The 14,586-nt window shown below is 34.9% G+C and overlaps 1 protein-coding gene across 3 annotated transcripts in view; it reads right to left on the reverse strand.

Annotated features, from left to right (window-relative positions):
• COL21A1 (collagen type XXI alpha 1 chain) overlaps window positions 1-14,586 on the reverse strand; it is a 126,198-nt gene that overhangs the window by 16,718 nt on the left and 94,894 nt on the right. For all 3 annotated transcript variants that reach the window (XM_038133434.1, XM_038133433.1, XM_038133432.1), the window contains 3 exons: window positions 4,967-5,011; window positions 4,573-4,626; window positions 132-185 (listed from right to left, as the gene is read on the reverse strand). In XM_038133434.1, coding sequence (XP_037989362.1) covers window positions 132-185; window positions 4,573-4,626; window positions 4,967-5,011 — 153 coding nt within the window. The remainder of the gene's footprint in view (window positions 1-131; window positions 186-4,572; window positions 4,627-4,966; window positions 5,012-14,586) is intronic.

A 14,586-nucleotide genomic window follows, 5' to 3' on the forward strand; every position in this document is an offset into this window, starting at 1 on the left:
GAAAATCATACAGCTGCTCACCAATATTCAATACACCAAAAAAAAAAAAAAAAGAGTTGCAAAATCCTGGCATTGTCCAGATCAAATTTGCATATAAAGCAGTCATTCATCAAATTGAGTCAAACACTTACCTTAGGCCCAGGAGCTCCAGGTAGACCAAGCGAACCTTCTGGTCCCATCACACCCTATTTATTTATGAAAAAGACAGAGACATTTTTGTACTAAAATAGAAGAATAATGAGCTTGGTATTGTATTAGTAGCATCATTATTCTATTTCTTTCATGAATTAAACAGTAAATACAATGTCTTTTATCTTATTACTACACAGGCTATAGTTTTGATACAGTACAGTGGATCATTTAGACCTTCTATGGTCTAATGAGAAGCTACTGTGCAATAGAAAAAAATCATACAGGAGAAATGAACAGTGCTTTCATGGAATACTCCTGAGAGAAAAATTCTTCAACTCAAGGCTCAGTCTGTAAGGTGTCCTTAGTTATAACTGAAAGTGACACAAAAGTTTCTTGGGTTCTGATTAGGGTTTCCAAAACCAACAGAAGTATTTGTGGCATTTCATAATTCTCTTTCTCCTTTCTGACTGTCCCTCAAACGTTGTCATAACTTGACCTATTGGGCAAATTTTGTGGAGATTTATCAGGAGCAATTAAGTTTTGGGGCCACACCTTTGTATCTTCTGCAAAATCTTCAGAGTTAAACTACTCATTCAAGAACCCAATATCTTCTGCCATTTCAGATCATGACACTTCAGCACATGTACAAAGCCAAAACAACTTCTTGGAGTCCACAAATGGAATCATGTTCATAAAGGCATGTTTAGCTGTCTGCTCCCTACCTAAAATAAGAGCTAAAGAGTATTAAATCATCAAAGAGCTGATTTCCTTAATTTCTGTTTAAAGCTTGTTTCAAGTATACATTAGGAAAGAAATCCTTCTTTGAAATCATACTTTCCAGGAAGGAATTCCCATTAAACTAATTTTCCACATCTGATGTTAACAATTCTCTTTTTAGCCACTTCATCTCATGTCACTTTTAGTCTAGAACTGCACACATCAATAAATTATCAATATATTATCATTGTTTTACTTGGACTTGCTTAAATACTGTGAAATACAATCTGCAATAAGAGCAGCATAAAATAAAAGCATAATGATATAGAAAGATAAACAATTAAGTAAGGCCTGGAAATCTTACTTGTCAGAGATTACATTTTATCAATTATTCCAACCAATAATATTTTCAAAATTCACTCTTATTGCTGTTATTTAATCTTTGCTTTCATATAAATAAAAACAATCACCTTCTATTTAGTAATAAATGTTAGGAACAATTCGCTCCCGTGACATTATTGCAGACTCCTTTCAAAAATCAAGTGTGATCAAAAACAGATATAATTTCTCATACAGATAACAACTCAGCTTTGCAAAAAAAATTTTAATTTTTTTTTTTGTTTAAAACTAAACTAAAACTTAAAGGGTGTATTTGTTTTCAAAATAGAAGAGAAAATTCAGAATACCTAAAGCAAGAAGTAATTCTCTGTAGACTGTTTTCAGAATTTCATCAGTTTTCTGGTATTTCACCTGTGCTTTACCATTAACCAAAGATTAATAAAAATTAACCACAGATTAATTCATGTTTCTTGCCTGTTTTATGATAAGGAAATACTGGTCACCAAAACTTTTCATCAATAAATATAGCAACTTATTCTTTAGACCATAGACACTCTACTACCACACTAGATCATTTCTAGTGAAATCCACATCAGTTTTTGGGTTACAAAAGTGGCATATGCTCACCAAAAATGTCCCTCATTTGTTTTATCTTATACAAAGCAGAAATACTATAGGTACAGAATAGCTTCCTTTTTTTTTTTAGTTAAACCAGCTATGTATCCACATTGACCTGCAAACACACACCAGAGAAGGCAAATGAGAAAATACATTTAGTATAATTAAAGGTCAAGAATACATCTGCAGGAAAAGGAGAAATAAAGTCCATTTTTCCTGGTTTCCTTTATTACACTTTCATTACTGGGCTGTATTTGACTTGTTTTGTTTAAAAAATTACATGGAGACTACTAAATGAAATCATCACACTGCAAGAAGGAAACTTACAGATGCAATATAGGAAAAGCTTGTAAACATAATCTGAAAACTATAAAACATTAGAAGAGAAGAGAATGTCCTGAATAAAAATGTAGAACAAGGACATAAAATAGAGCATTATTGTCCTATTTTGCAGAGCTGACATTATATGTCAGGTAAATTAATAATGCTGGTGTTGGCAGTGCAATAGGAATAGTCATTACTGAAGAAGAGCTTGTTACTGAAAAACTTTCCCAAGCTATTAATAGACCATCCACAAGCTTTCCATCTGTGTTTTCTGGAACAAACATACTCAGTGACTAATACAAGGAAAATCCCACTATCTTTTCTGGTTTAAATTCCCTAATGTCATATAATATATTTACATATTCCATGCATCAACCTCCTACTTAATTTATCAGGTGACAAAAAAATACATTAAATGAATTGACAGGAAGAGAAATAAATTATTTTCAAATGTATCACGAACCAGATGTTATTTATCTAAATAAAATTTGAAGAAAATATGGTAGGTGAGTTAAATAAATATGAGCACTTTGGAATCCCACAAGGCTTTATTGGAGTTGATGATATAGCCTTCCCTCTGGCATTTTGCTTAACTTTGCTCAGAAAGAAATGGAGAAAGAAATTCCAGTAAGAGGCAATAAAAATAGTTAGGAGGCACAGGTGAGAGAACAAACGTTCATGTGTTAACTAAGAGTAGGGACATTTAAACTTCCAGTTCAGGCAGTGTTTCATCCAAATTTGACCTGGAGAACTGCAAGAACCGATTGTCAAGGAGATCTATTTTTTCCAGAGATCTTTAGGAGATAGCTGGAAAAGTCCTCAAAGTTCATGAAAAGAAAATTAACCAATGTACTCTATATAAAAAAGACTTTCTGACAGCTGTAATGTAATGATTGTGCCTGTGGTAGTTAGGAAAGGAAGAGATGCTGTTTGGATAGGGGGTAAGTACACTGTGTAGGAAATTCAAAATGTACTGGATGACAGAGTAGCCCAGAATTTTTAAAATTCCAAACTAATTACAATTTCTGTCTCCAACAAAAACGACATCAGTTTTAATTGAGAGGAGAGGAGAGGAGAGGAGAGGAGAGGAGAGGAGAGGAGAGGAGAGGAGAGGAGAGGAGAGGAGAGAGAAGAGAAGAGAAGAGAAGAGAAGAGAAGAGAAGAGAAGAGAAGAGAAGAGAAGAGAAGAGAAGAGAAGAGAAGAGAAGAGAAGAGAGAAGAGAGAAGAGAGAAGAGAGAAGAGAGAAGAGAGAAGAGAGAAGAGAGAAGAGAGAAGAGAGAAAAGAGAAAAGAGAAAAGAGAAAAGAGAAAAGAGAAAAGAGAAAAGAGAAAAGAGAAAAGAGAAAAGAGAAAAGAGAAGAGAGCCATACCATACTGGTGGAACACTCCAGCACACCAGTATGTAAATGATGCTTAGGTTAGTAGTTCCTTTCATACCCAGATAGCTGATTTGGCATGCAGTGACATGTAATCACACAGGACTGCACATACCAAGGTGACCAAGGTGGTCAAACACACATGTTACTAACCTCCAGGCAAACAAGGATTCTCTTCAGAACAGGGAATACTGCAGTGGGATGTAAGCCCAAGTAATTTTGGTTTCAGGTCTGACCTTACACAATCTAGAAGATGGTAACCTTAGCTAGGATGTTAAAGAGATTCATCATGAAAGACAGGATAAAAAGGTCCACATTGACATCCTTGGCATCCTCTTCCTTCAAGGTTCCTGTCATCCAACCAAGTGAGGCACAAGCCACCACAATACCCCTGCAGTCACTGAAAGTGGGAAAGAATGGTCCCTGAAAAGATTACTCCTGTCATGCAAGGAAAGACAGTTACTAAAATGGTCTTAATAGTGTGACAGTACTGATGATTGAGAAATTAATATCAAGGCCCTTTTAGAGAACCAACTGAGTATTCTGTATTTGTCCTTGAAGATATAAATATGTACTACTTCTACTTTTAACACTATAAAGGGACATCAGAACCCCCTTTGTCTATCAAAATGAATGACATCCAGCCTGACTACTGTATGTCAAGTTCACTGATGAAGATTTTCATAGGGAAAGACCTCAAATAATGACAGGAGAGATCAATCGTGAGACAGACAAGTTATTAAACTGAAAAATACAATCTCTTAATACCTATCAGAATCCAAGAAGCTATAAAAACATAAACTCAGCTCTTGCCAAAATATTCAGAAGCTTAAAGTAATGGCAAGGGTAACAAAAAAAAACCCAAAACAGTTCACAGCTTTCAGCCAGAATTTCCATGCTGCAAATATGTCATTGAGCTAAAAAACTTACATTTACCATAGCCTTGTCTTTCCAACCTGCAAATGCTAGTTTGCTCCTGTATTTGCCATTGCATGTTTGTTTATGACAAGCATAGAATGGCAACACCACAGTTATTTGTTCATAGTAACACAATTTTGAAACTTACAGTATCTCCTGGTGACCCTTTTGCTCCTGGTTGACCTGGAGGTCCAATTTCACCCTGTATTTTTTAAATAAAGAGAAAAATTCTATGACTAATGTATGTATACTTAACATTTTTAATATATTCCTTAACTATGCAGATTTAATTAGTTAAGATTGTTTCTCAATGTATTAGGAAATTAGCATGGCTCCTTTTAAACTATTCATCCCTTCTGGAGTAGTTGAAGTAAAACCTAGTAAGAGATTTTTAAACATGACATGAATTGTCTCCATTCTTTTGCACCATGACTTGATGTTCTAAATCCCCACTATGAAAACTCTTCTCTAAGCCTGAACCCTTAGTTTAGAATGGGTATATATGTATAGGTTTTAACTGTGTTTTGAACAGCTAATAGTACCTTTTGTCCTTTTGCTCCTTGATTTCCAGGAATTCCAGGAATTCCCTAAGAAGGAAAAAGAAAATCTTTTAAATATAGGGAACAATTTCACCAGAAATTTTTAGGCATTTGCCTAAATGATTTGGGTTCAAAGTATGGGCAGGGGCAAACAAAAAAAAACAGAACATAACATAACAAAATAAAACAAAAAAAAAAACCAAAAAAACCCCTTTAAGAATAACAAAATCCCTCAAAGCACCAAAAACACATAGGAGAAAGAGCTTCCGCTGGAAATATGCAGACTACTCTAGAGATACAGTGAAACACTAATGTTGAATTGCTTCCCACTGCTTTTGTTGCAGCAGTCCATGTCTACTGCTCAGCAGGCTCATATGCTCTTGCTTGCCCCAAAATAGTGACTGACACACGGAAAGGAACCACTTTACAGTATCCATAAGATTTCCCACATAAGTTAAAGCAAAAGCCCTGGTCAACGGGACCATCAGCATGACAGATTATATTATCTAAAATACAGTGACTTTACAGTTTTACTTGAGGCATACTAGCTTCCACCTTCACAAACACTTGAAGATCTCTGCCATTTCCTCAGCATCATTGCTCATTCAGCTCTACAGTATATCTCACATTCTTCTAACAGCGATCATTTAATTGAATGTGATTCAGGTTAAAACAGACCTCTGTATATGCTTAATGCAGAAGTCTACATTCAGATAGTCTATTTTTTTCTCTGAAGTAAAAACTATTCACATTTTTTGGACAGACAATGTTCGTACTTGTACCATAACTAATCTGCAGCAAGAATTTGGCTTACAGACTTTACATTTTAATCTAATATTGAAAATAACATGTTGCAGTGAAGACGACTGTTCTAGACACCATTGAAACAAATGTATTCCATGGGAAAACATAACATGAATGTAACAGCCATAACCTAATAGTTTCCATATGAATTACATCTGTGCAAAAGATAGTCCCATTGTTTTGCAGTTTACACCCACTTTTAGTAAATAATGACCCTGTGAAGTAGAAACAGTTCATTGGTCAATGGCACATGAGTCAACAATTATATCCTGAGCATTTTACAGACCATCAAAAATCCAATGTACCTATCATTAAAGGAAGAGATCATATAATGCAATAAAAATAACTTGAAAATAATGCCTCATACTGAGACTTCCAATATTATAATATATAACTCTTCTTAAATTTTGTCCAAAACCTTCTTAGATCTTTTGAACAAATAAAGATATGAGAAATAGGGCACGTTTGTCACCACATTTAGGAATTTCCAGCCCCATCAGTGAGTTCTGAATATCATTATTTAATAGAATTATAATATTATAAAATGCAGGGGTTTTTTTCTGTAGCTGTAAAATATGTAACCAAATTATGAGTGTCTGTACATGTAATATAAACCAGAATTTAATATATGCTGAAAAATATCCCACTAGGCAGCAACCTTCTTGTCCTGAATGTACTAGAGACTTCCAGTTACATTTCTGTGCCATTTGGAGGGCTCAGAGAAGACATTTCCACACACTTATCCAACACAACAAATGATTTACCATGATATGAGCATGCCCAGAAGAAACACAATGTCCTGCTGAGCTGTGTTGATCTTTCTTGGTTAAAATAAATTGCTGGTACACAACATTTAATTTTATATCAGTGACAAAAAAAAAATGAAACTCCAAGAACAATTGTAAAACTAAGTCATATTTCTTTTCTTCCCCCCTTTTTCTTGCCCTTTCTGACTGATCCTGCACTACTGAGGTATGTGGAAATCAGACCTTTATGTCAGTGAGAGCTGGTCTAAACCCTTACAATTCTCTTATATTTCATTAACATTCTCTCAGCTAAGAAGGAATATATCACTTATGCTGATGTGAGTGATTTCCAGAGTGCATGGGGTGGAGATTTTCAGTTACTCTCCCCATGTAGACTGGCACAAAAGGAGAATGAAGTGGCTAATTTTGTCATAAAGAATGAATATTTCCCACAAATTATTTTTCTGTGTAGTTTCTATGGTTAAGTAATTACAAGGACTAATTTCTGTAGGATCAGCTCCAGAATACCTAAAAATTTTAAATTGTTTGTTTTGTGATTATCTGTCCTAATCTATTACTTCCATTTACATGGATAATCTCTGGTTATGCCAATTAGAATTATTTGTACTTTCTCAGAAGACAAGGTTAAAAGGTAGTTAAGATATCAAGAGTTCAGGAGTTTCTTACCTAACTTCTAAGTCAAAAGCCAAATCAAGCTTTGGAAATGTGTCTTGTTCCCAATCAGAGATTTCATTTGCAATACAAATCCTTAGAATCTGAGCATCTTTTTTTTTTTTTTAATTCCATAGACATTTTGAATAGGAAGTTATATTTAATAAGATGACATAACACTAACTAAGCTGTCAAAGAAACCTTACTTTAATTATCAAAAAATGCATTCTAACTTTAAAATATGAGGCAAAGCAATCAGTTTTACTTCATTTGTAAGACAAAAATTTTATTTTTTTGAAGAGCACATTGCAACTAAAATTATCACAAATGCCTGTGTTTAATCAAAACTTAATATGAAACACATTCATCATGCAATTTTTCTGCCACTAAGGGAAAAACAATGTTTGGAACTGCTACAAATGGGAAAACTGCCACCCACTGGGAGTAATAGAATCAATGCTGTGGAATAGTTCATGATTCACTGGCCTATAGAAAAAAAACCCTGCCTTGGGGATGTCCTTTGCAAAGCTGTCGAGCACATTTTGTTCATATAAAATATGAAAACGAATTGTAATTCTAAAGTTTCTTTTTCCTTGCCTTTCCAGAAAATGCATGTTGAATGGTTTGTACATCTCACATATGCAGATATAATAACAATAGAAAGTAGCATTACATTTCCAGCCAGAATATCTAAAAATCAAACGATCTACTGTGCTTTACTGATTTCTATCCTTGTGTGAGTTGGAGAATTTCTATACTCTGAATCGGTTAATTTGTTGCCCTTTTTCTTTTACACCAAACTTCATGAAAGGTTTATTCAGTATTTCTTCATATTTAAAAATTAAGTTAATTGCAAGTACTGCCTCCGTTCTTTCAGCATCATCAATCTGACTTCATCAATTACCTTCACTTCATTCCAATGCCTTCCTCCTTTAATTGAAATTTTCCCTTAAATGGGAAGTCTCTCCTTACCCCATAAAAGCCTGTAATATTATTATTTTAGCCTTTATCAGCAAGTGCTATAATCACATGAAATGTAAAGCCAGCAAGACAGCCTAGCAAATCTAATTCTTTAGTTTAAAGTCATGTATTTTCTAAAAATTCTCAATTGCAGTTTTATCACACACAGCTGAGTTTGTGCCTAAAAACTAATGTCATCGTGTACCTTAGCTAACTAAGATTTTTGGAGACTAGGTAAGGACTGCTGTCCTTATTCTTTATTCAGCCTCTGTTGTTTGTTTAACTATTTATCTTCCACTTATCTCAACTATGTGTATCTAGAAGCCTGTCAGCTTTTTAAGGCCTGGTTAGGCCTGGGGAGGCTTTGCAGGGTAACCCCAGGACCTAAAGTGACAATTGAATGCCATGTAGATAATTGAAATAATCTCTAGTGTCACTGATGGTGCTGTGGGATAGCAGATATACCCTTTGAAAAAGATGTCACTCTGCTCTAAAAACTGTGTTGTGTCTGCCAGATGCTGCAGCTGTCCTCATACAACTCCAGTGGCTCTTGGTGGCCATGCCCAGGCAGCCAAATCCCACACACCTCGATATCTACTTCTGTCTCAGTATCACATTGCAAAATGAAGCTCATCTTGGTATGCAACCAAATCCCTGGATGCAGCTTTCCTCAGCTGCAGCCAGCACAGCTGGGACTTCAGAACACCCAAAAGCATTCATTTGTTTCTGTTGTGATGATGAATCTCAATTATATCTCAGTTATAAAATTCTGTATAAATATTCTATTTTATTCCAGTTTCAACAATTTTAATAAATCTTCTATTCTTTGATACTATCTGGCAGATAGAATGGATTTAACTGTAACAGAATGGAACTCTAAGAACTGAACTGTAGGAGGAAAATGTTTTCACAATCCCTGGAAAAATTTTCCTGTAGTTTTCATTAATCATGAGGTGTCTATTTTTGTTTTGGATTATATTAAACAGATGGACTTTCTTCCATGCAGCCCCACAAAAAAATCCTTTAAGGAAATTGCCTGGGGCCTCATATACAGTTTAACTAGATGTAAGCATTTTTACTTAAGACACAAGCTACATTTCTCAAAATATTCCCTGCTTTTTGCAGCTAGCACCAGGATTATTTGCATCCCCCTCATGGTTAATTTTATGCTTGCAAACAGCAGAAGAAACCACACAGAAGACCTTTTTTAAGAACAAAACAAAACCTATTTTTGTCTTAAAATGAGTAAATATTAGGTCACTTTTATTCTTTATTTTCTGCTAATGTCTTTAAGATTCCCATTTCTTCAGTGCCTGGGAGGACAGGATACCCTGTTATGGAAAGTAGGAAGTTATAGGCTACAGGAAACATATCCATATTCACAAAATTTTATCTCTTCTCTGGAATATGTGAAATTATAGAGTGTTTCCAAAAGCTATTTTGTTATGAGCAAACTGCTTTGCAGTCAATTCCCCAGGCAGATGTAGGGAACTTCAGTATACTTGTCTTTATTATTTTATTTTCTTCTGATAAAAAGATGGTTGACTCCTCTGATTTATGTTTCAATCAAATGGCTCCTTCCACTCTGAAAACTCTGCAATTCTGAGATGACCCTAAAGGATCTTAGACAAATTACAGCAATAGAACAACATACACAAAAGATATCTATCTATCCACATGTTCCCATGATCCCTATAAACACCTGGAAAACTCTAGTCTTTATGTATTACTGATCCTTATTTGAAAAAGCTTACTTGATGATACATGAGAGATTTACAGGACACATGCAAAAAAGTAGAAGTCAACCCATAATTTGGATGAAAGTACAACAATCAAAACACTTTTTAAAGGATTATAGCAAATCCTTGATAATCCTAATAGAATGGAAGAGACAAACCAAATTTGAATAATGCATAAAACTGGAAAAGAAATTCAATGAAGCAGAATCTGCTACTATTATGTAGTTGCAACTGATGAAAGAAAAAAAAAAGCTGCATGCAAAGAAGCATTCCCACAGACATAATGACTATCCACCAGAACAACACAGCAGCTTTAAATTAAGTTCAGGAAAGGAAAAAGCATTACCAAGATCTCTGCAGTTATAAGACCACAGTTTTCAAACACTTTTTTGGCAAATCAGTTATTAGCAATAAAACACACATGTTAAATGTGGAACAGAGTGACCCCTATTGCATTGCCAACACCATGGACCTTGGAAAACTATAATCTAAAACCTGGAAATACTAATAGAAAATGAAAACTGTGTATATCTTGTCACAGGCTGAAACTAGTGTTACTCTTGTTTCTTGTAAAGAACCCTCAAAAGAATATGAGCATCAGACTTGCCAAATCTTCATGGATCCAAAGGTGGGCAGACAAAATTGAACTCCCAGCCCTGCAGGTGACACCATTATGCCCTCCCTCTGCCCATCATGCTAGCACCAGCCTTAGAGATTGTGATAACCAACACCCAATCCATCAGAAATCCTACAAACTTCTCAACACTGACAAACTGACCCACGTTTGGCACTTAAACACACTGATACTCAAACAGTTACAAGCCTTCAAAATGCTTTAAAATTTCTCCACCACTTAAATTATGGGGAAAAACTTATGAGGGTCACAGCACTTGAGCACCTTATACACAGTAAGACAGGGCAGGCTGAGGCCAGCAAAGTCTCCCCTCTGGGGACTGACTGCTGCTCTGCTCCTTACATCTACCACATAACCAAAGAGTTCTGTCCTCACAGGCCACACTGATGCAGATGGATGGAGTTTTCAACCACATCTCTTTCCCATAGTAAGGAATCACTCAGTTAAATTAGCACTAAGTTTAATAATAAACCATGCTTTTTTTTTTTCTTTTTCTTTTTTTTTTTTTAATATGGTGGATTCTGTGAAATTGGTCACACAGAACGCAGCAGAAGAAAACAGTAAAACTGTGTTCCAAAAGGGATTGTAAAATTCCTACAGAATTGGTCTATTGCTGGCTATTAAGCAGGATGGGCTAAAAAAGTCCCAAAGCTATGACAGAGAGAATCTGGCAGAAAATAACAGGTTAAAAAAAATTTCTATATGTTCCTATCCATTCCCAGAGAAAAAGTTCTGTGAAAATTCCTTTAGTCCAAGTCTGTTTGGCAGCTGTTACCTGTTTAAGAAACAGCTAAGAAAAATTGGAACAAAGGCTGGGACAAAACCCTTCCAGAGCACAAAGAATGAAAATCACACCTTGACTCACTCAGCAGTCATAAAGGCTAAATTTAATTCCTAAAACTAACTACTAAAGCAAAAATCAATTTGCACAATAAGAGGCAAAGGTTGCTTCTTGAAATGGTTTAATAATATTAGCAGAAATATTAGTTAAATCTTGTAAATGTATTTAAATTCACTGTTATGAATTGTGGTGTTTTAATTTGCTTTGTTTTGTTTTGTTATGGATCAGAAGCCAGATTGTATTCTGACAAGACTTTCCATAGCTTAAATTCACAGTAATTTTAGTATGGAAGGATTAAAAAAATGAAACACTTACTGTGCCACATTTCCCCAAATTTTCTAGCACTATATTTACTTGAGTGTCTGAGACTTGAGTATCAGCTTCTCAATTTCATGTTTAAAGCTGTTTGTGGACAGGAATAATGCAGTGCTATTGATCAAGAAGGTCACACAGAAGAAACACAACACGTAACTAATTACTTTGACAGCCCAACTACCACTTGAACATAAAAGGAACAAAGCAGCCATGCTACAAGTTGTTTGTTTTTCTCCTGGGTATTTTCTGCAGGGATTCAATTAAAATAACTTCAATTGATCCAAACATCTAAATTGTCAAAGACAAAACGAAAATGACCCCTTCAATTTGAGACACGTATTTAATGATGAGTTAAATGCAGATATCAGCTTCACAGTAGGAAAAAATCCTATCAAAGAAATAGACTAAGTATAGACTCATAGTTGACTATATGAGGTGAAATGAAAACCCTTCTGGGTAATTCTCAGAATGCAGACTGTAGATTTGATGCCAGATACAGCACTTAGTGCTAGATACAGCTACAGTGTTTTGAATCACCACCCTGACCACAGCTCTCAAGGAGGCTGTAACTCAGATCTGAGGAGTCAGGTACAACAATTTTTTTCTCTGGCTTCTCCCACGTTGAAGAAGAAGGATGACTAGCTAGAAAACTGGCTATTCTGTTGCTACTCTGTTGAAGCTGGATCAGAGGAAGGAAGGTCAAATATCCCTTTGGTAAACCTCTTTCTTTTTGTGGTTAAGTAACTTACTATAAACATGTTGGAAAGCATAGAAAAGAACAGGAATGTACAAATGAAATCAACTGAAATAAGAACTATTTATGTCTGCTACATTCTAACCAAGTGTCTTCCTCATTCATACTCTACTCTCTATGTTTGCTTTCTAAGCATAGCAATCAGCTGGGGGAAGTTTCTGCTTGGTCTTCAGAGTCACTGGAAATTCCAGAAATTCCAGCAGGTATTTACCTAAGTCATAAAATGTTAACAAGAAAATTGCATGGCAAGAATAAAAGAAGATGTTGTTCTTTTTTTAAAAAAAAAAAAATTATCAGCACATGTGAAACATGGAAGTATAAACATCAACTTTCTGGGCACTAACAGGTCAGATGCCAGCCCAATACACAATATATACCAGTCCAATCATTCTCTTCAAGCCTTTTCTCTTCAGAAAAGCCTTTCTCAGCTGACTGAAATTAGCACATGTGTTCAGGAATGCTCTAAATATTACTACTGACATCAGGTGGACCCAAAGAATGCAAATGAGCCCTTCTTTAAATATCACATCAAAGGAAGTGAATATTGAGCACTTCAGGTATGCTTATTTTATTCCATTGTACCATTTAAATTCCAAGATCTTTACTAGTTATTTTTACCAGGTTGAAATAACCAGTTACAGGCACACACACACACACACCTTACATTGCTTTAATTCTTTCATTTAAGCCAAATCAACAACCCCACTTTTAACTGATACTTGAAAATAAAGAAATTCAGAACTCAGGATAAATTTACAGTTGTGTGGATTTGTCCATTCAACTTTTCAAAAATCTACATTTGATCAGGTCCAGTGACTTCTTAGAATGTCTTTTTCTCAGTCCAAGAAATTGTATGTTAATGTATTTGAAATGTACCAGTACATCATTTGCTCAAAGTAACAAAAAAAAAAATTAATCAGAAATGTTTTTGAATGATAATCTGTTGTAGTTAAATGATGTTTCCCTACTTAAAACACATTGTCATATTGCATGTCTATAATGTTAAAATGCCAAAAAAACCAATTTCTATAGGAAAACCCACTGCAATATTAATATCAATGAAATATAGTTTCTGGTACTGAGAAAAAAGGTAGTGATGTTTCTAAGCATGTGCATATCACAGTCTCTGCAATTTCCTAAATGCACAAGAATTGAAATAGGCAAACATTTATTCATATTTTTGGGGAATATTACCATGAGAGAGTATATTGGATGAGTAATGAATACATCCGTACCACCAAATTGATTCATTCTTAGTTTCAAACCAGATCCCTAAATTCCCTCAAAGCCAAGCTGAAAACATGTCAGCTAAAGGCTCAAGCTACATATCATCACTCCCTCAGGGGGAAAAAACACAGGTGGAACAACACGTGTCTTACTCTAGACAGAAAAAGCTTATGCCAAAGCACTGCATCTGGCAATTAAGGCTCACTTTCTAGTACAGATAACCAAGATGAATAATATCGAGCTTAAAGTCTTTATGTGAAAATTTCCAAAAATACCCCAAATCATTTCAATGCATAGAAGAAATCAGACTCTTCAGAAGAGCCTGTGGATTTGTGTATAAATAGGTCTAGCTCATTGGAATCACTCATGGAATACAAATAAATCATCACTACCACTAATTTTGTGCTTAGAAGTCAACCACTGCACTCTTTAACAAAGCTGCACCTTCAAGTGCTCATTGCAGGACAATTCTTTCAGAATCACACTACTTTACCACTTTTTCAGTTTATAAAATGTTAACTAATTATTAAGAGATACTTTAACAAAACGTTATGTTTATTAGAACACAGCTCATCAAGTCAATAGAAAGATTTTAAATTGTTATAACACATTTGCTAGAGGTATTTCTATTTCTGTGTTCATAAAACATCAGTAATAGGGGAGGAATGCTGGCATCTAACCTCTATCAGCATATGAATTAGTACAAAAAGTGCCAGGGTAGCCATTAAAAAGGTCACTATAGCATACAAGCAGAAAACAGAATACTCTGACTACCATTTCCAACTACTTATAGTATATGCCATTCATGTCCACAACGGGTTTACAACTAGAGCTCCTTTCATATTTTCTTATAACTTTAAAGAATTTTCCTTTGTTAACATTGCATTTATAAAACAGTCTTAAATGTTAGCAGTGATGCCACCTCTTCTCT

Source organism: Motacilla alba, chromosome 3, assembly GCF_015832195.1.
Source record: "Motacilla alba alba isolate MOTALB_02 chromosome 3, Motacilla_alba_V1.0_pri, whole genome shotgun sequence".
In the NCBI taxonomy this organism is placed as follows: Eukaryota; Metazoa; Chordata; class Aves; order Passeriformes; family Motacillidae; genus Motacilla; species Motacilla alba.